Source organism: Pseudorca crassidens, chromosome 16 (assembly GCF_039906515.1).
Source record: "Pseudorca crassidens isolate mPseCra1 chromosome 16, mPseCra1.hap1, whole genome shotgun sequence".
NCBI lineage: Eukaryota > Metazoa > Chordata > Mammalia > Artiodactyla > Delphinidae > Pseudorca > Pseudorca crassidens.
Genome location: NC_090311.1, coordinates 28,848,473 through 28,870,838, shown reverse-complemented (window position 1 = coordinate 28,870,838; position 22,366 = coordinate 28,848,473). Strand labels below are relative to the sequence as shown.

The following is a 22,366-nucleotide window of genomic DNA, read 5'->3' as shown; positions in this document are numbered from 1 at the left end:
CCAGTTTATCTACCCCAATTAGTGGCACACCTGTGCCCCCAGTATACCAAGGGAGAAACCTCTCCTTCACTCCCCACCCTCATCCTACTAATCACTGTCTTAGTCTTTTCCGGCTGCCACAACAAAATATCAGACTGAATGGCTTAAACAACAGAAATTTATTTTCTCACTGTTCTGGAGGCTAGAAGTCCAAGATCAAGATTCCAGCTGATTTGGTTTCTGATGAGACCTCTCTTACTGGCTTGCAGACAGCTAGCTACCTGCTCACTGTGTCCTCACGTGGCCTTTCCTTAGTGCACAAGCACAGAGAGAGAGAGAAACAGCTCCGGTCTCTCTTCTTATAAAACTACCAATCCTTTTGGATTAGGGCCCCACCCTTGTTATCTCATTTAATCTTAGAGGGCCACTGGGGATTAGGGCTTCAACATATCAATTTGGAGAGGGGAAGGGACACAAATTTTCAGTCCGTAATAATCTCCAAAGTCGGCCAAATATTTGGAACAAAGTCTGCAAAAAATTTGCCAATATTGCATATTTCTTGTACCGTTACATAACTTAGGCTGATATTTCTTCCACTTAGGTTATTCATTCATTTTATTCAGCATATCATTACTATACACCTATTGTGTAGGCACAGTGGAGAAGACCACCAATAGGGCCCCTGTCTGAATGGAGCTTTCATTCTAATACAGGAGACAGAAATTAAACAAATGAGATAGAAATTAAGAGCATAAGCTTTGGTACCAGACTGCTCTGGTTGCATCCTGGCCTTGGGCAAGTTATTTAACTCTTTGCTTCATTAGCTGTAAAATAAGGGTAATAATAGTATTTACTCATAGGGTTGTTTGAAATATTAAGACAATATTGCATAATACTGCTTATTTAGTAACTGTCACATAATAAATGCTAAATAAATGTTAGCTTTCATTTTTAAATATAAACACAAATCTGTTACATACTCATTTGTGCAAATGCCTCCTGAGAAGTTTTACTTCCTCCGGTTATTTTCACCCTCAAATCCATCCTCTCCAGTGCCAATAAGTAATCCCTGGTGTCATCATCCCCTGCTTCAAACACTTCTGCCTGCAGGATAAAGTCTAAGCTGTGCCGTCATGACCTGCTCCCCGCCCTCCCCTGCAGATTCATCACTCATCACTACCACAGCTTTACGCTCCAGCAACGCCGAATCCGTAGCCACACTGTGTTATTTCTTGCCTTTGTCCCTTTACTCATGCTGTCCTCTTTGTCAGGAATATACATTACCTGACTAATCCCTAGTCTAGCCCTTCCTTTAACATCAGCACAGGGGCCACCTCCTCTGCGAAACTTCTGTAAACCCCAGTTTGGCCAACTTAATTGTTCAATATCTCTATTATTGAACTAACAGGCTGTATTATTAGTATGTGATGGAAAGTGCTGCCCATCCATATAATGAGCACCTGGAGGACAGAGGCTGTCTTATCTACCTTTGTAGCTGTAACCCGTAACGATGGATATAACACAGTAAGTTTTCAATAAATCTTTATTGAATGACTGAATGAATGACTGGAAGGGGTTAAACTTTAATATAATGGAAGGGATCTGCAGAGCTCTAGTAAATGAATCATTCATTATCTCCAGCCCAATCATTTTGGACCATGCAGAAGGCCAAAGTCAAATTTTAAATGTTAGAAGAAAAGTGTTATGTATTATCTTTCTTTACTTCTCTAGGAAACAATGATTTAGCCCTTTTCAAAGCACTGTGCTAAGAGTTGGGTGTACGAGATACAGTCCCTGCTCCCAAAGAGCCTTCAGCCTAATGGGAGAATAGCTTTCCCCTTCATAAAGCTAGAAGGCAGGCTGGACTCACCTTTCCCCCCAACTTCCAACAATGTTACATTTCGCAAGTCATAGCTCAGCATATAAGAATGTGGATAAGACAGACTGGTACCTAAATCATTAAAGCAAACATGCAATAATAGAAATACTAACACGCAATGAGAACATGGAGAAGAGAGAAATTATGATAGGGTTATTTTGCTTTTATAAAATTTATACTAAAGTTTATAAATTTCTATATTTACTCATTATAGAAAATTGAAAAATATAGAACAAAGTATGAAAATCACCTGAAGATAATCATCCCACTGTCCTGAAATAATGACTTTTAATACTCTGTCATGTTAAAAATATATTGCATGCAATAACAACCTTAATCAAATTCTTAAACAGAAAAAAAAAAGAAAAACCTTATGGTCTTGCCTTCTTACACAAATCAAATATCCCATTCTAATCCTCAGAGGGATTTTTTTTTTAAAGATGTTTTTGATGTGGACCACTTTTTCAGTCAGTGTGTTGCTTTATCACTCCAAATTCCGGTGTGAGCTATTCTAGCAGAAAGTCATCCCACTGCTTAATTCTATAAAAAGCTGCCAAAACATTCGTGCTCCATTCTTTGTCTTCCACAAAAGAAAATAAAAAGTTATTTCACTCAAAGTTACATTTCACTGGTATAATTAGATGTAATATGCTTTAAAATGTGTTAAACATTGCTAAATAATAATTAGTAAAATTTAGAATGAGATGTTTACCTTCTAAACAATAATTAGAATAGACAGTAAGCAAAGCACAGTCCATCATGCTCCCCTACAGGGAGGAAGAACAAAAGGAAACAAGGAAAAGTGAAAAACAATAAATTATACAAGGTTCTAACATTGCTGGTTTATATTTCTTTCTTTACAATTTTTCATTATGATTGTTGTAATATTGTTATGCAATATTTGGTTTTTTCTTAGCCTGGCAATAGAAATACCAGGTAACAAGAGAATCTGAGCTGGAAGGGGCACTGAGAAACCTGAGAGAGAATCTAATTCACACTTTTTTTTTTTTTTTTTACATTTAGTTATCCTTTCCAGGACATAACAGCCTTTATTATCAGACTCTCTTTTTATCTAATCTAAATCCCACAGGCTGCAGTCAAATTCCATTTCCTCTTTTTATCATGCTTTGTGAGTCCTCTTTTATTTGGAGAATATAGTAGCTCACCTCAATTCCATTTTTTAACAACCAAATACATCTGGTTGTGTTTCTGGCTCCCTTAAAGCATTTGGTGTCTCAGGGCAGGGGGCCTGTGGATTTTCCTAGTACTCTCTTAAATTGGTTTACCTCTAGGCCCACGTTTAGCCACCCCTGGACCTTCAATAACAACTCTCAATCCTCTATTTTCTGTTGTCTATTCCTTTCCAAACTGAGATTCTTCTCAATTCCTCCTTCCCTCCCTCCTTTCCTTCCTTCCATGTGACGTTATCTTGTGTGAGGCCTCCACCCCTCCTGGTGCTTACAGTCAAGTAGAGAGATATACACGAATCAATAAACAGTTACAAGTGAAGACAGGTGATTTGAATAAAAAGTATAGGGACCTATGAGAGCTTATAATAGGGGGGCCTGACCTCGTATTATAGGTTAGGATAAACTCCCCCCTCTCCCCTCAGAGATATTTGTGCTGAATCCTAAAGTGTGGAAAGGAGTTCGCCAGAGCTTTCTGGGAGAAGGGAACAGACATCCAAAGGCTCTGAGGAAAGAGGGCCGTGTGCGTGCCATGCAGGGTTCCTAGGCCATTTAACACCCATTAGGGAAAGCGCCACCTCTGCCACCAACCTTCCCTCTGCCAACATTATCTGAGTGCTGGGCTACCAGGGCTCTGGGAGATGGACATGGATATAGATATCCAGGAGCTGAAAAGAGGGATGAAAATGATACAAAGCAGCCTGGGGTACAGGGAAGGGCATCCAGACAACATCTATGGGCGAGGGGGCAAGGGAGAAATAATTCCCTGGAAGGACCTGGGAAAACTTCTCTGAGGAAGTAACTGAAGAGGGACTCTGATAAGCAGTTAGGAAGGGAAAGGGCATTTTAGCTGAGGCGGGAGCTTGAGCTAGAAAAATAAAGGCAGACAGGGAACCGAGACAACATTCAAAAGCTGGTAAAACCGTGATTATAATGTTGCTTTTCTTCCAGCTAAATGGGGAGCTAGGCAGATTGAGGCATTTGTCAAACATAATTTACATTCCCTCCAAGTGCCGAAACTGTATATTTTAACTATTTTTGGTGATGATATTTCTAAAATGTTTTATACCCATTCCTGCCTTCCTTAACAAAGGATCCTAAATATAACAATCTTTTCTTGATGACGCATGATCATGGTCATGAGAGTGTAGTTATTTTATGCTGTATTATAAAGCAGTTCTCCGTCTACTTTGACATTTTTCTCTGTCCTCTGGCTGTCAGCTTCTAGTTCTCTTTGAGTCGGCCTCAAGCAAATCCCTACCCTCACCTCACTCATCACAAAACCACTCTGTGTCAATTCTATTTAACTGAGAAACCAAGTAAATACATATGTTGAGAATTGTGTGCCTGGTGTACAATAGGCTTCAATAAATATTTGTTGAATAAATTATTAATTAGGCTTTGACTGGGAGCCTCAGGTATGGGGTTGATATATAGACCTGGGATAGTTCCTTCTGGGACCAGATTCAAGACCATGCAAAGTCAGACCTCCAGATAATGGGTCGTTACTCTGCTATTTTTGCAGTGTTGCTTAGCAAGCCAAACTGCCAACCAGCTTAGAGTCTAGTGACTAACAACTATTTTTTCATGCCCTGGTGATGCTGGTTACCATGGTGTTCTGGGTGACATGCCTGACTTTTTTTATAATTGCCTTTTAGTGGCTCGAGAAATTTTTGGTGATAAATGCATTGATTATTTCTGATGAAGTAGAGCAGGATTACTACAAAGTACAGCCTTTTTTTTAAACTAGAGAAAGGGACTGTTTTGTTTTTCCAAATTTAGGTGATTGCTGCAGGACTGGTAGGATAACGTTTTTTGTGTTTCTCTTCCTGATTTCATAGAAAGTGATTTGATTGTATAAATTTTTTTTTAAAGTCTAGCATGTGTCAGGGTAATTTTTCTCATTTTATTCTTAAAATTAAAATACAAACATTAGGAGTTCAAGCTCCTTTGTAAACTCAAGAGGCTGTAACTATTGGCACTGTTAAAATTCTGGTATGTCATACATCATCACAAAGAAACGTCCTGTTAAGCCAAACTGTTTTTGTAGCCCGGGACTGTTTAGCCTTATAAAAGCATAGAATTTTAGAGCCAGAAAAAAGCACGCTGGAGATCACCTGATCCCATCCTTTAATTTTAAGGTGGAGAAAACTGAGGCCCAGAAAAGACAAATTATAAAATAGCAATGATAATCCCTTATAGTTGCAAAGCATTTACCTCTGCAAAGATCTTTCCAAACAGTAACTCATTTTGTGCTCACCATGCATGTGATGTCAGTAGAATTTATCCCCATTTTGTACAGGCACATGGAATCTGGAGACACAAGTGTCCTGCTCAGTGTTAGTGACTGAGGCAGAACAGGAAGCCACGTCTGTGACTTGCTGTCTCAGACTGTGGAGCCACAGACAGAGATAGTCCGGGCCCAGTTCATCTGTTTACTAGCTGTGTGACTGGGGCAGGTCACTCTACCACTCTGAATGAGGCTTACCTTCCTTCTTCTTAAAATGGCAATATTGATCCTACATTGTAAGCTTAACGCAAAGGCTAAAGATAATGCTTGTACAGCATTTAAGACATTCCACCATTTGCCTCTCTCCTCACTGATCTAGTTAAATGAATTCTGTCTAGTTAGTTGTTTTGTATAACAAGTGCTTTCTCTGATTCAGCCCATGTAGAAGTCATTGTATATAATAAGAAAATAAAAGTGAGAGCTGTTTACTTTGGATAGGGCCCAGGAGACCAAAATTGATTGTGGAAATTTCCTTATATTTCTTTTATCCTGTCATCAGTTCAGTTTCCTCCTGTATCACTCTGCCCTTCCTCAGACATCCCAGGCAAATAAAAAAAAAACTAACCTACAAACAAATATCACAGCCAGATCAATGAAACCGCTTAAAGCTGCAAGCAGTCCACAAAATGAAATATCAGGCTGGACGTGGGAAGGGTTGAGCCGGAAGGCAGACATATTGTGCCAGGGAGTGGGGGGACAGTGACTCCTCCTTTCCCCTTCACAGTCTAAAGCCCTCCTCTGCCTTTGTGAGGTGCTGGGCATTAGTTCTGCATACTTTCAGCCATTTACAAAATAAGTTCCCATTTCTCTTAACACATTTGGGACAGGAAACCTGAGATCTGGCCTGAAATGTGGAGTCAGCAAGGTGTACTGGGAGAAGCACAGGCTATGGAGGCAGACGGACCTGAGTTGTTTCCTGGCTTTATGGCGTACTAATTCTCGGCCTTGAGTGAGTCACTTATTTTTCTGAGTGTCATTTTCCTCATCTTCATATTAGTAATAACAATCCCCATTTTGCAAAGAGATGGTGAAGACCAGAGGTGACATATGACCCCAGTTTACAGTAGGTGTGGTAATCACCACCATGGCAAAAACTGGAAAATCGAGTGGATGTTGACCTGTGCTCTCAGGAGTCAGCTTGGTTTAGATCAGAAACAGTCTGGAGAACGTCGGAGTAGCTGTAGGCGGTCTTCACCTGGAATGAGAACCTTCAGAATAGTGGGTTTTCAGGCCACCTCAGGTGTCTGGCTTCCTTCAGATAGGGCCCCCAGAGCCACATCTCTCTCTTTTCCCAGAGACTAGCCAAGTTCGGCCATAGCCCCTGGGCTGGCTCAGAACTAATAGATCTGCTGGACAACAAAGGCCCTTGCATGTATCCTCCTCATATCTGAGATTGCTTTGTGGCCTGAGAATGACACCATCTGCCAAAGCTTAGCCAATGGTGATTGTTAAGCAGAGGATCCTGGTTATGTTTAGCCTGAACCTGGAGAGAGTCAAATCGACCCCACAGGCAGCCTCCTAGGCCAGTTCTGTGCCTAAAAGGCCTGAGGTTAAAATATCCAGTCTTGTTTAGTTCGTCTCAGAGATTTCCACAAATCCTAGCTGGGTAGGTCCTCTTCAGTTCCCTGAGTTCACATTTTGACTCCACCATTTATTGTCTGAGTATCCTTGGACCAGTTATTTTCTGAATGGGGAAAAAGCATTCAGAAATATTTTCAAAATCATTCAAAATGCTCTATATTTTGATAGAGTAGTGGGAAAGAAGGCAAGGTATATACCCTAAACCATGGAGGCCTCTAATGACAGGAAAAAGAGCTCAGAAATGACCCTCCGTGGTTATTGGTCCATGTTATTGAGATGGGGAATAACTTCGTAAGTGCAATGTTTCGGAGCAGTCAATCTGGTTTTAGTGGATAGTATGCCTTAGAACAGAAAAAAAAAAAAAAAAGGAGGACTGGTTAGGATATTAGTGCAGTCATCCAGGATACAATGAGGGCATGGAAATTAAGAACTATACACCCAAAATTGGAAGGAGGGAAATATGAGACTTCATTACCTTCTGGAACTCCTTCTCAGTCTCCTTTACTGTTCCTCCTACGTCATACTCACTGATATATCATCAGCACTTGGAACAGGACCTACCCAAGAAACATGCATAAGACATCAGTTCTTATTGTCTCTAAATAGATTCTGGAGAAAGCTGGGGACCTGGCCAAACATTTCTAATTCACAAAATGAGGGCTTCTCACAATTCTCAGGAACATCTGCTCACAATCTCCATGACTCTCCTGTACCCTGTGTGGAACCTCTTAATAAATTGTTAAGTTCTATATAAATGTTAATGATCATCATTGTCAGCCTAAATTATTTCACAGACATCCCGCTTTTCTAGTAAGTTGGAAGGAAACTGAAATCAATAGACTAGTAGTCGTGAGAAGGAACTTGAAAAATTCTGCTGGTCTGTAGAGGGACAGCTCAGCAGAAAAGGCCACAGTTCCCATTCACAGAACCTCATGGAAGGGCAGAAGAGGGGATTAGCCAAGATTTAAGCCACTCCCTCAAGTATGCCATTAGGAAGTAAACACAACACTCATCCGTGGGAGGAGAAATAATGCGTATTAGAAACCAGCTTTTGCCCAGAAAAAGGTGAAAACACTTGGGAAATTTGAGCCCCTGCTGCCCCAGTTTTAAATACTTGTGAGTCATCCCTCAGGGTTGATAAGATCTCTGATAAAGCCATGAACCTATTATGCCCCAGGCCCACAGCTCCCCAACACTTCTGGGGCCCAGGAAGAGAAGGAGTACCAGGAGGTAGGTCTCTTAAAGGCCAGACTTTTTGAGGGAAGGACCTCGGGTATGTGTGTCATGGGAACAGCTGGTTTTCTTGTCCCAGTGTCAGCTCAGAACAGGGTTATGTGAGTGCTGATTCCTGTTCCAGTCTGTCCCCAAGAAACAATGACTTCCTTCATTTGTTTGTAGATCTCTACAGGCATTTGAGGGAATCATAAAGGCTGATTGTGAATTTAAAATGTTTCTAAATAGATTACATAAGTACATTGTCTTGAATATTACAATTAGGACTTAAAATCTCTACTGCCTGGTGATCACATAGCTTGTCCTCAAATTGACCTTATAAGGTGTACACAAATGGTGGATTTTCACATGGAAGTTATGGCACTCTTTGTGAAACAACATAAAATGTTAATTTATTTAATCCCATTATATGAACTAATCTCTTAGTGGCAGGAAGTATGGCTATATTATATATATTCTGGGCTCCACATAACAAAAATTATCCAATTATAGAAAATAATTTTGGATGAATTGGGAGATTGGGATTGACATATATACACTAATATGTATAAAATAGATAACTAATGAGAACCTGCTGTACAGCACAGGGAACTCCACTTTGCTGTACAGTAGAAACTAACACAGCATTGTAAAACAACGATACCCCAAGAAAAAAAAAGAAAATAATTTTAAGAAATCACTTTTCCAGTTTTTTCCGTTATGGTAGTCATTTGTTTTGTCATCTCTAGCACATGTTAGCAGAAAAGTGAGAACAGGTGCCAGAAGTTTAAGAACAGGTGTTGAAAAAAACAACTTTGAATTGAGCACATACTAACAGTTAACATAATCTAATTTAAGCTACAAAACACTTCAGTCCAATTGGGCAGGATGTAGTTGTTTCAAAGGATAATTTTAGAACCACTGATGCATTTTAAATGTTTATTTAAACACATTGGGGTTTTTTTTTGTTTTTTGTTTTTTGTTTTTTTTTGCGGTACGCGGGCCTCTCACTCTTGTGGCCTCTCCCATTGCGGAGCACAGGCTCCAGATGCGCAGGCTCAGCGGCCATGGCTCATGGGCCCAGCTGCTCTGCGGCATGTGGGATTTTCCCGGACCGGGGCACGAACCCGTGTCCCCTGCATCGGCAGACGGACTCTCGACCACTGCGCCACCAGGGAAGCCCCTGTATTTTATTTTTAAAAAAGGTTTTAGTGTCTGGGTTTAATACCATCTATTACATCAACTATGGATTTTTATTCAGTCTTACTTCAGTTCCTCAGGCACTTATTGGCTGCCTGTTATATGGAGAGAACCCTGTCTCAGTGTATGAGCCTTTGTCCTGAAGAAGCTTATGATCTGAGGAGGAAACGTGGTCCAGTAGAGGACACACACATTGCAAGATACGAGAAGCGGCAAATTGTGATCAATGCGCTAATGGAGTTATCAAGGGCTTAGAAACACAGGCAAGGAGAGGTTGATTCAGATACAAAATGGGGCAAATCTGGGAGAGCTTTCTTGAGGAGCTGGCACCTGAGCTGGAACTCAAAGGGTCAGTGGAGACAGAGTAGGAGAAGGAAGCAGTGTGAGTGAGGACTTGGAGAGTGGACGTGGAGGAAGTTGAGGAGCTGGAGGTAACCTGGTGCACCTGGAGTCCAGGATGATTAGAGGATGCAGCAGGCACACAGTCAGAAAGACGGGGAAGAGCTACATTTTACAGTCTTGATAATAGCGAACTAAGGAGCCTAGATTTGATTTTGTGCACACTAGGGAGCCTTGGCGGGTGTTTGAGCAGGGCAGTGGCCTGATCAGATCAGTTTGGGAGTAAGTTGAGAGATGGGTTGAAGGTAGAGAGGAAATTAGAGACCGTTCTTGAGTGATATGGATACCATCTTTCCCATTATTAAAAATCCCACTAAGTAGCTATCTTGTGATTTGAGGTATTTGATACAGAAATTCATTTGTTTAAATGTTAATGGTTAATTATGCCTCTGGCAAACTGACTACTCCTCTTATCTGATATTTTTAGCAATGGCCAAGCAAAAGTTTAAAAAGGGTAGTAATGATAAGGCATGAACTTCCTTTTTTTTTTTTTGGCAAGAATAACATCTGAGTCAGTACCCTAGGTATTCTCCTAATTTAAAGAGATGTTCTCTTAGCCAAGGAAAAGAACCACCCAGATTGACATTTTAGAAACAGATCCAGGAAATGCATCTATCAGCAAATGAAAACAAATCAAGGTGAAGCAGGACTGTTAGGTAGGACTCAGTCGCTAGGTTAGGACCGAACCCGGTTACCTGGGTTCACAATCCAGCTCTGCCACTTACAGGCTGTGTAACTTTAGGCTTATTACTTAACCAATCTGTGCCTCAGTTCTTTCCCTTGTAAAATAGGGATAATAATGGTACTTGTCTCAGGGGTTGTTAAGAGGATTAAATGAACTAATACATGTAAAGTGCTCCGAATAGTACCTGGCTCGTAGTTAGAGCTCAATAAATGTTAACTATTATTCAGTGGTTGGGCAGTCAGTTAACTAACTGCCTATGATACATCATAGTTTACACAGCGTTTTCACACATCCACCAAGTCATTTGAGCTCCACAATTACCTTATGGATATTGGTTGTCCTAGTTACCACTGCTGCTAACAAGCCACCCCAAAACTTGGAAGCATAAAACAACAATCATTTTATTATGCTCACAGATTCCTGAGTCAGGAATTCAGACAAGGTACAGTGGGAGTTGCTTATCTCTGCTTCTCTGTGACTGTGCCCCCAGCTGGAGACATCTTGGATGGCTGGGGAGGACACCAGCGGTGGGTCTGGATCCACTGCCAAGATGGCTTCTTCTCTAACCTGTCCGGCGCTTTGGTGGGATGGCGGAAAGGCCAGGCTCAGCTGGGGCTGTCACCTTAGCACCTACATGTGACCTCTGCACCATGGTGGCCTCACGATAGTTGTCAGACTTCTTAGAGTGTTTCTACAGCAGAAGATACATGCCTTTTATGACGCAGCCTCCGAAGCCTCATAGCCAACACTTCCCTGTTCTCTATTGGTTGAAGCAGTCACAAGCCTGCCCAGACTCAAGGGAAGGGATTAGACCACACCTCTCAGTAGAAGGCATATCAAAGAATTTGGGGGCCGTGTTTGAAAATCACCATACTGGTATTATCCCCTAATTCTAGATGAGAATATTGAGGCTCAGTACAGGTTTAATGATTTATCCAGGATCAGTTGCACAGATAGTCACTGGGATAGTGGGGGGGGGCGGGCAGGGAAGTTTTCTGGAGGAAAAAGTCTTCTAACCTAATTCTTCTGACGCCAAATTCTTGTTCTCTCAATTAGATTATTCATTATACTTCAGCTTAGATATACTTGCTAACATAGGAAAGTTACAGAAAAAAACACTTAAATGACATTGTGTATATTAGGTAACTTTCTTAAGAAGAGACGGTGATGTAAAAGTATAAAGTTTGCATTTATAAGAACTTGTACACAAACTTCATATTTTAAAGAGGTCCTGGGATGGGTTGAGTCCCAAGACTGGTCAGAGGTAAACTTAGTATAATTTTCTCACAAGGAAAGTTCTCTGAAAATGTCCCAGATGCTTAACTGTGACTTCCTTCATCTCTAGGAAAGTCTCACCTGGCCATTGTCCAGCGGGTGAATAATGAGGGAGAAGGGGACCCCTTCTATGAGGTGATGGGCATTGTCACACTGGAGGACATCATAGAGGAGATCATCAAGTCGGAGATCCTGGATGAAACTGACCTCTACAGTAAGTGCACAGCCTTGGCTCTTGTCCAAGGCCATCATATTTTTCTCTGAGATTCTCAGAGCTGGCTTAGTTTGGTGAACAGTGTAAAAGGGGGTCAGGACAAGCCCCAGGCATTGCTGTGTGTCAGCCCCCTCCTGCCAGGAGCCGGCACGGCAAGATGCCCTGACTTGAACCATCCCTGAGTCACTGAGAGTGTGCTAGCTAAATGTTTACCCAGAGGGAACCTTCAGGAACACAGCCAAGACTATGAAAAGGAGACCTCCTGGCCTTTGGATGGAAAAGGAACCAAAGGAAATAAAGTGCACCTCGGATGACCCCTCTGCCCTTGTTTCTGTCCCCTGTGCTGTTCCTGGTTTGTCTCTTCATCCACCTAGACACAGACCCCAGCACCCCCTGGGGTTCCACTCAGGATCCACTCATTCAAAACATCCGTGAGCCGTAGAGACTCACGAGACTGCCCACCACAACCTAAGCTAAACCTGAAGTCGCCCTTTTAGTCGCTCTTGTCCCCTGTGCATTTTCAGCCCTGCCGCCTGGTTTCTCCCTCTCCCTCCTTCCCACCCCTGGCTCTGGTCCCTGCTCCCTCCTTTCTGGCCTCCTGGCCCCCCCTCCCCACTCCCCCTCAGGAACAACACGGACTCCTTCTTGCAGATAGTGACTGCTTTCGGTTACTGAGCCTTATCACAGCTTTGCTTGCAAACATTACAAAGGCCTGCTTTCCTCAGGGATGGGAGTGTTATCTAAATCCATGGGAGCCCCTAGGCCAGGAAGTGTTTCCTCCTCCCGAATGAATTTCATCACCTGGGACAGCAGTCCCTTTTCCTCCCCTCAGATAACCCATTCCGGACCCCTATCCTTAGTTTGCTAGAGGCAGCTGTTCAGAGACTAGCTCCCTGTAGAAAAGGTTTTGAGACTCTTAAGGCAGTGAGTGGTACAGAGAGAGTGCTTCACTTTGGGGTGAGACCTAAAAGGTGGGTCAGGCCTTAACGAAACATAGCAGGAGTGTCCCAGTGTCTGCTATTGCTGTGGAGCCCTGAGGGGGCTCATCTTCTTGAGTTAGGGGTTAATTTCTCCCTCCCCCATTCCTTTCTCCCTTCTCCACCTCTGCCCATGGCTCATGATTTAGAATTCCCAAGTGTCTCAATAGATATAGTGGTGAAAACATTCACACTAAAGTGTTAGTGGCTGATAGTAGTGACAGGGGTCTAAATGAGTAAGCTCTTCCGAGGGCCTTTGTTTGAACGACCTAATACTCCGAATGCACACTAATAAAATTGAAGGAATGAAGAGGGAGATCAGAAGACTGATTCTCCAATGATGAACTGTTCGGTGGCATTCTGATGGAGGAGGGAGAGGGGATATTTAGACAAACGTGTCATGCAAATCGGAACGTTACTCACTAGTCACACAAAAGGACTGGTCTGATACATGTATTTGCTGCTGTCTTGCCTAACCGTCCTCTCTCTAAAGGAGAGGGTTTTCCCACTCTGGCATGAATCCTTAAGAGCTTTGAGAAGGCCAAGGAGCCAGGAATACAGTGTTGCTTCTCCCTGGACCCTGACCCCCCAGGGCAGCTGGGCCTGGATCTCACCACTGTGGCAGCCAGACACAAGGAGTGTTAAAGCCAGGGCCCAGAGTCCAAGGCAGGCCCACAAGAGAGCAGTGCGGTGGAAGGCACTTTCTCCCTCTAGAAGGGAGCCCCAATTGTGTGGTGGGGTGAGCTCCAAAGGGAGGGGGAGAGTCCAAAGGAAACCCTGTCCCTGGAGTTCATTCCCTTTCATTTCCACTGTGTCCTCTCAGCCTGCACTGAAAGTTCCCTGCAGCCCTGTTTTTCTCTAGGCCAACTTTGGAGAAAACCCAAGTCTGTTTCTTTGCTCCCCTTAACACAGGTTAAGATAGACTAAAGTTTCAAAATTTTACTCAATACTAAGGGAAAGCAAAAGAGACATGACCAAAGAAAACATTCCCCTTACCCCCTAAACATGTTTTTTAAGACAAGCTTTTAAAAAGCAGGAAGAAAAAATTAAACTGGAAAAAGCAGAGATTTTCTCAATTAGTAATCACAACAGTCCTGCCTGAGGCCGCCACCCAGAGGCCACACCTTTATGGATTACAGAGCTATTTCCATTTTTTTTCCTTCTTTCCTTTATTTCCCCCAGTTCTCTCCCCGTGGAGGGGCCAGGGTTGAAGCAAGAGAATTGTCAGTGGGGAGGGGGGTGACTGCCCTCCTCCCTTGGGTGGCATGCCTCAAGTACCACTCAGAGTGTGGTTTAAATCAGCAGGAAGAGACCAGGTGAGCTCAGCTCTGGGGACAGGAGAAAGGCAGAGGCAGAAACCCCCTGGGCCCTGCCAAAGTCCTTGAGGCTATGAGTGCAAGTTCCTCGCGTTTGAACGCCTTTTTGTAAGCATTTCACAGATAGGTTCAGATTGGAGTCTCATAATAAGAGACTCCTGAGATGAGCAGAAAAATTATGATTAATCACTAACCTTATTGTATAGATTAAAACACACGAACACTCTGATGCTTGGAGAGCTTGCACAGCTCGTAAACAGGGAGGCCAGCCCTAGAAGCCTGAACTTGGGAGCCCCAGGCTGGCCTTCCCCTTTTCCACTGTTCACCACTTCAGTGCAAGTAACACTGAGACATGGCAGCAGCTCCCACCTTCTATCCCTTATCCACATCCTTCCAGTCTCTGGGAAAGAGATGTTGCGATGTCACCTACAGTTGACACTTTCCAGAAATCCCTGTGGTCCCAAAGGAACTATCTGTCTCAGGTGGTTATGGTGAAACCTCCAAAAACCATTAGCGATTCTGAGATAGCTGCAATGTGTCCCCTGTCCCGACAGCCGACAATCGGAAAAAGCAGAGGGTCCCACACAGGGAGAGGAAGCGGCACGACTTCTCCTTGTTTAAGCTTTCTGACTCGGAGATGAGGGTGAAGATCTCTCCACAGCTTCTGCTGGCCACGCACCGCTTCATGGCCACAGGTATGATGACTCTGCCCGCCCGCATCTCCACCGCAGGCAGGCAAGGCAGCTCTGGAGGGTGGGACCCAGGCACCAATCACTTTTAATACCTTACGACCTAATTCCAATTCTGGGACTGAGAACCACTGTTCTAGGAGAGGAGGTCATCTTAGGTGGGGCGACAGACTCCACATACTGTCATTTTCAGCCTCAGGCCTGATCTTCTAGGTGGGGAAGTGAGCATAATGCTACTCTGCTTTTCTCTCTTCTACTCGAAAAAAGGGCTGAGGAATTCACCGCTGCACTTTCCCTTCCTCCACCTGCTTCAAGGCGGGAGGTGGTGGGCCCCAGAGGGTTCATCAGGGAGGGACAGGCGATGTCCTGTGCAGCCACAAAGGCCCTGGGGCCCAGACCCTCCAGGGGCCATGTAGGCCTGTGAGCTACGAGTTCTTCAAATACAGATGTGGATTGTGAATACTGGAATCTTTAGAAAGAAAAAAAAAGAGAGGATCCAAAGATAAACTTCTTGTGAAGAAAGTAAAGTTTGTCTTTGAACCGTCTAACCTTCTCATCCATGTCTAAATAATGTGCTGACCTAAAATGATCACACACATTACTAAGTTCAATATGTAATTAATCTAACATGTATTTATTGAGTATATAATGAGTGCTAATACTGTTCCAGTCACTAAAAAGTAGAAAATTTTAAATTGGAGCTTCTAAGAGAGTTACAGATGTAGAAAATAAACTTATGATTACCAGGAGGTAAGAGTGGGGAGGGATAAACAGGAAGATTGCGATTGACACATACACACTACTATATATGAAATAGATAACTAATAAGGACCTACTGAATAGCACAGGGAACTCTACTCAATACTCTGTAATGGCCTATATGGGAAAATAATCCAAAACAGGGTAGATATATGTATATGTATAACAGATTCGCTTTGCTGTACTGCAGAAACTAACACAACATTGTAAATCAATATACTCCAATAAAAATTTTTTAAAAGTTCAGGTCATAAAGAAAATAAATAAATAAACAAATACATAAATAAATTGGAGCTTCTTTAGGGTTTTCAACATGTTATCTAGTTCTCAATACAGATTTCTTTTAATTACTGGCTGTCTGATTTCCCAGAACAAAACAGCTGTATCTGTTAATATAATGATGTACCATAATAGTGTAGTATAACATAACAATATAAATAATAATATCTATTAATATGTAAATATGATACAGTGATGCTTCTCATTATTGAGAACTTCCCACTTAAATAATTAACTGTTCCTGTTAACTTGAAATTTCATTTCATTCAACAGATACACGTCATACAAATAAGTCAGATTAAATTCTCTGTATTTCATTTGATTGTAGCATTAAAACTTTTTTAGCCATGTTTACATGGCTTACTTATCCACGTCCAACTCAGTAGTTGCGGCATGTGGGCTCAGTAGTTGTCGCACACGGGCTCTAGAGCACAGGCTCAGTAGTTGTGGCGCACAGGCTTAGTTGCTCACGGCATGTGGTATCTTCCCAGACCAGGGCTCGAGCCCGTGTCCCCTGCATTGGCAGGCGGATTCTTAGCCACTGTGCCACCAGGGAAGTCCCTCATGTTGCTTTTTGAACAACTTTATTGAGGTATAATTGATATACAAAAAAACGGTACCTATTTAATGTATACAACTTGATGAGCTTGGAGATAAGCATACACCAGGAAACCATCATCGTAATCTATGCCGTAAACATATCCATCACTTCCCTCTTTATTTGTTATTATTATTTTTGCATGTGTGTGTTAACATAAGACCTACTGTCCGGGCTTCCCTGGTGGCGCAGTGGTTGAGAGTCCGCCTGCCGATGCAGGGGACACGGGCTTGTGCCCTGGTCCGGGAAGATCCCACATGCTGCGGAGCGGCTGGGCCCGTGAGCCATGGCCGCTGAGCCTGTGCGTCCAGAGCCTGTGCTCCGCAACGGGAGAGGCCACAGCAGTGAGAGGCCCGCATACCGCAAAAAAAAAAAAAAAAAAAAAAAAAAGATCTACTGTCTTAGCAAATTTTTAAGTATACAGGATAGTATTGCTCTTAGCCTCTCTAGGCTGAGCAGTAGATCTCTAGGATTTATTCATCTGCCATAACCAGAACTCTGTACCCTTTGACTAATACCTCCCCATTACCTCCTTCCCCCAGCCCATTCTCTCCGCTTCTATGAATTTTACTATTTTCGATTCATCATATAAATGGTATCGAGTAGTGTTTGTGCCTGTGCCTGGCTTATGTCCCTTAGCATAACATCCTCCAGGTTCCTCCATGTCGTCACAAATGGCAGGATTTTCTTCTTTTTTAAGTTTATGTGCAGCTTTAAATAAAGTCAAGGAGAAAAATAATAACAAAACTGACATTGCCAAAATGGTGACCTGTTTCTCCTGAGGTGCCAGTGCAGGAACACACATCCCCAGAGGGCCTGAGACACATACGTGGGCTTAAGACCCCCACCCACCCAAGGGAACTGCAGGAATCCTGCTAGCTTGGTGCCCGAGAGCATGAATGGCCCTGGCTGTGCCCATCCTGACTCCTTCCAGCTGCCAATTCCTCCTGCCTCCTGGTCTCCCCTAGAAGTGGAGCCGTTTAAGTCTCTGTACCTCTCGGAGAAGATCCTGCTGCGGCTCCTGAAACATCCCAACGTGATCCAGGAGCTGAAGTGTGATGAGAAGAACAAGAAGGCCCCGGAACACTACCTGTACCAGCGCAACCGCCCTGTGGACTACTTTGTGCTACTTCTGCAGGTGAGCGGGAAAGCCACGGACCCCCCAAGGGCAAGACAGGACCTCTCTAGACTGGAGAGGAACGGCCATGCCTCCTCTGTGCCAGGTTCCAAGGTTCGGCTGGCTGCCCTGGGAGCAAGGCCGGTTGGTGTGGGTGTTTGTCCGCGACGCTCAGAGGGGACAGGTGTGACTGGCTGGCGTCCTGGAGTGGTGGGATCTTGATGGCATTTAATCTGACATCAGCGATGTTTGTGGTGGGATGCAGTGGGTACCTCCCAGCAGAGGGGTTCTGCCGCTGAATTTCCAAACCTGCTGCCCTACAGAATCGCTAACGCCTCCCTGTCTCTGCTTGGCCATGCCCGGGAATGCAACTGTGCACTGCCTCCCAAACTTCAGGCACTTCTTGTTTCAGGCCCTTCTCTCTGTTGAGCTGAAATCTCACCATCTCTGATTTCCACCCACTGGTCCTTGCTCTCCTCTCTGAAAGCGCACAGAACACATCCGCTCTCTCTACCACACTTCAGCCTTTGCAGTCCTTTAATCTTCTCCTCCTTCAGAAGACTGGGAAGGGAATAAACGAGCAAATGAAAGAGGGGCAGCATCTTCCCGGTACTCACAGGAGTAGAGTCACCCTTTGCCCTGGGTGCCTGGAAAGGCCTGTAAGTAAGTGTCAGGCATGGTTCCAGCACTAGGTAGTGCTGGTGTCCTGACCTGGCTCCACCATTAACTCCGTCCCTATTCCCTGTCTCTTTCCAACAGAATCTGGTGAATCCTAAATACAGTGATTGTCTTAAAATCTTCATTAAACTCACGTTGACTTAGAAAGGGCCTCTCTGTTACAGTTCCCCTGCAGCCTGTCTGCTCGGACTCGGTAGTGTGCCTCACACCCATCCTTCCAGATAGCCTCAATAAAATGCCCTCTCTTCTCCAGAAATGGAGTTGCATTCTTTACTGTTGGAAATGGAGAAGTGTCCTGTTACATCGTTTATATAACACAAGGAACACATAGAGTCTTATGCCTAATATAAACTTAACCATTTTCAAATAAATCTTGGAGGCGTAAAATGTAGTGGCAAGAATGTAGGTTCAGAAATTGGAAAGATCTAGCTTTAAAGTCTAACTAACCATGACCGAGCTATTTAACCTCTCTGAGCCTCAGAAATGATTCATCTATAAACTGGGGATAAAAATAGTACAGGCTTCATAGGGTGTGGGCGGATCCATGCAGTGGATTTCAGGCACATAGACGCACACTATATGCACAAGCTTCTCACAGAATCAGGCTTTATCTCAGCCAGACTTAGAGATGGTTTAGTCTCAGACTACACCTGTGGGGCAGTTTACAGGGTTCTGGGCTAGCTGGTGCCTGGACCCGCATCATGGAAGAGCCATTACAGTCTGCAGGGAAAGCTTGGATGTACATGACGGGATGCTGCTTTATGAACTAAGCAAGTCATTTACTGCCAAGGCCTTCTGAAGTTGGAGTTGCTGTTTCTGAAACGTATCCAGACAGAATTCACATTTCCCTGTGATAAGATTTTAAGTCCACTTACTATCCAAGCAGAAGTGCTTAGGGTCGTAATCACTAGTAGATCTGGAAGTGCTGTCCACACCCTTAGTACACTTCCTTCTTTCTCCAGGGTAAAGTGGAGGTGGAGGTTGGGAAGGAAGGCCTTCGCTTCGAGAACGGAGCCTTCACCTACTATGGTGTCCCAGCCATCATGACCACTGCTTGCTCAGGTATTCCAGTTTCCAAGCCATAGCTTATTGGGGAAGCAGTGGGACAGTGGAGAAAATGCATCTGGGTTCAAGTTGTGACTCCCGTTATGGACCCTGAACAAGCCTTTTACCTTCCCAGGCTTTAGCTGTGGAAGTACATGGTAGACTGTAACATTACCCAGTGTTAGGGATGGATAGTGGTAATTTTCAATATGAAAAGACAAGTTTATTTTACTTTTTACACTTCCACCTGATTGCCCTGTTTTTACAGGGTTGATTGGTGCTGTGGGTGGGGTGGAAGAGGGAGAATTCCTTTAAGAAGGTGTGTTTTCTGAATTGCCTCTGAAACACACTGCATCCTTCTGTCCTTAGATAACGATGTGCGGAAGGTTGGAAGTCTGGCTGGATCCTCTGTCCTTCGTATGTATCTCTCAAACCCCTCCCTCATCCTCCCTGCTGTGGTCCTGCCTCAGCCCACTCTGGGGACCTGGACCGAGCACTCTCAGCCTGGGCTAGGGCTAACACAAATGCTGGCAGCCTCTTTGTATGCTCTGCCAGGAACACTGCTTTCTGCCAGGTACCCACGGACCACAGGGGGCTTAGTTTCTGCGTGTCTGGAATGTTTTCTGCTGCTTCTCTGCTCACGTGCAAATGACGAATGACGGGGGAGGGAGGTTGTGAGGGGAGGCCCCATTTATTGTCACCTGCCAGGGAATGCAGGCAGGTGGTTTGTGTGCTCTGGTGGAGGTTCAGCCTTTCCTTCGCTGCTGTGATAATTCACCCACTGTCCTTTACTTGCAAACCCTAATACGCTATTATTGTGTCTGTGGCGGTTAGTAAGAAGTGACTGCAAGATCTTAGGACGTAAGTCCCAGGCTGGTGCGTATGTTGCTTATCTGCTTCTCTTTCCTCATTTACCACATCTCAGCTGGTGGAGAAGTGTCTGCAGCTGGCCGTGCATGCTGGTGGGGGCTGGCACGGGGCTGCTGGCGGGTGTCTTCTGTGCCTTCTGTGCTCTACCTTCTCTCTGTTTCCTGCATAAGTTATTGCACTTGTGCTTAGAGAGCATGGCATTTATTGTGATATAAGTGTGATCCAGAAAGCATTATTTCTCTAGATTTCTCTTTGATTCACCGGTCTGAATTTTGCATTGCTTTCAACTCTTAGTGTTTATGGTGGCCATTTTAATGCCAAAGGGGTGTTTTTTCTCATCATAAGAAAGATTTTACATAGTGCTTTTTACTGGGATTTATCAGAGGGACCCAAAGCTTGATATCACAATCCGTGGCACATGAAAAGTAGATACCATTTTAACACAGAGAAACTAAAGAAATGACTTGCTCCAAATCACCCAGCAGGTTGGTGATTTACCTAGATGCATTCCGGTGTCCTGACTAGTTCACACAGCACGATGAAATAGAGTTTTTAAATCCATCATGTTCCAGAATGTAATTTCTATGTGGAAATATTGGAACAATTTGCAGTGTAACTTCACATCCTAGCCCAGCAGATGTCTGAAATGAAGTTGAAGTAGCTGCCCACACCCAAGGGGTGGTCCAAGATGAGTTGAAGGAGAGCTGTAAAATAAAACATCCTCGTACATTATTATACTTATATAAACCAACAAGTCTCAATTAAGGTTGATGAAGGAAGTGTCAGTTCTCAGAACAAGAAATCTAGATGGGAGAGGGATGGTCTACAGGACCTGGTAAACCTTGGTTCTCTAAAGGAGATTTCCACCATCCATCACACTGGGGATTGCTCATGGTAGAGTAACTCTTGGGATATGAAATGTTACCTAGACATGTTGGCCTTATTCTGGCTCTTCCATAAGACCAAAAGATGTGGGAACTCTAGGGGAAAAGAGCTACCTAAAGCTCCCAAGCCCATCTGATTTAGATGACTTTCTTTCTTTTAAAAAAAAGTTTTTTAAGTAGTAAGAAGATGTTATCTGGTTTCCTCCTTTCCTTCCTTCCTGTCTCTAGTTCTTTCTATCAAAATCCTTCCATTTTATATGTGAGACACAGTAAATTTGCAACACTAATCTCTCCTTCAAAACTGGTTAACTAAAAAGAAATATTAACCTCTCTTTCCCTCCCCACACTTCTGAGCATCTTTATCAATCTTCAGGAGGAAAAAGAAATTAAATTAGCCTGTAGGGGTATGGAGACATTTTCCATCCTCCCCGCCAAGCCCTCCTTACCTAATACAGCAAAGCGTGAAGAACTCCAAAGACCACCACCCCACCCCCTGCCCCCCCCCTTGTTCCAGGTCCACCCTCAGCCCAGGTCCAGCCACCCAGCATCTTTCACTGGCCAAGGACCTCACCTGTAGGTTGAGGAAGAGCTTAAGCTGAGCCACAAGGCAGTAAACTCTTGTAGGGTCTCAGTCCACCAAACTACCCCTGTCCTTGATGCCAGCCTACAGCTTTGTCAGCCTTGAGGGTAATAAAGGAGACAATGAGTTTGCCAGAACACTGGCCCTGTGACCAATGCCTCACAGTTGAACTCGAGGTTACAAGTAAGTCCCTCTGGTTTTCCTGTGCAGGGCAAAGGGAACGCAGTCAGCACTATCTCCTTTGTCTTGGTTCTGATTGCCAGGGAACCCAGGAGGACCATGGTGAGCCTGGCACTCTGGAGGAACGGGGCCTGAGCTCAGCGTGACCAGAACAGATGCCCACAGTGGTGTGCAATTGGAGAGAGAACAAGTCTCCTATCTGCTTGGCTGGGTATACATGTAATTTGTGGCCCAGAAGTGCTAGGATTCTTCTTGAGACAATGGGGTTTCTTATTCCAGTGTGTCTCGTGACACTAGGGGCCTGTTAAAATATTCTTTGACAAAGAATATGATTATTTGACAAAGCAAATGATTATCAGGTAGGTATAAGGCTTTCCCCTCCCCACTCCTTTGTACTATTGGATAATTTCAGGCAAGTCATCGGGCTCAGCAGCTAAGAGTATGGAAGCCACCTATTTCAGTGTGCTGTCACCTGCACTCTGACTTCATTTAGT

At 43.9% G+C, this 22,366-nt stretch overlaps 1 protein-coding gene across 8 annotated transcripts in view; it reads left to right on the top strand.

The window, feature by feature from the left end:
- Positions 1–22,366, top strand: part of CNNM1 (cyclin and CBS domain divalent metal cation transport mediator 1) — a 50,706-nt gene that overhangs the window by 6,307 nt on the left and 22,033 nt on the right. For 6 of the 8 annotated variants that reach the window (XR_010935827.1, XM_067709744.1, XM_067709745.1 and 3 more), the window contains exons 2-6: positions 11,758–11,901; positions 14,749–14,889; positions 17,488–17,657; positions 19,277–19,376; positions 19,728–19,775. Coding sequence is in view for 7 of the 8 variants with exons in the window: in XM_067709744.1 (XP_067565845.1) it covers positions 11,758–11,901; positions 14,749–14,889; positions 17,488–17,657; positions 19,277–19,376; positions 19,728–19,775 (603 nt within the window). In the remaining variant the exon portion in view is untranslated. The remainder of the gene's footprint in view (positions 1–11,757; positions 11,902–14,748; positions 14,890–17,487; positions 17,658–19,276; positions 19,377–19,727; positions 19,776–22,366) is intronic. The other 2 variants (XM_067709743.1, XM_067709747.1) reach the window with 2 other exon arrangements.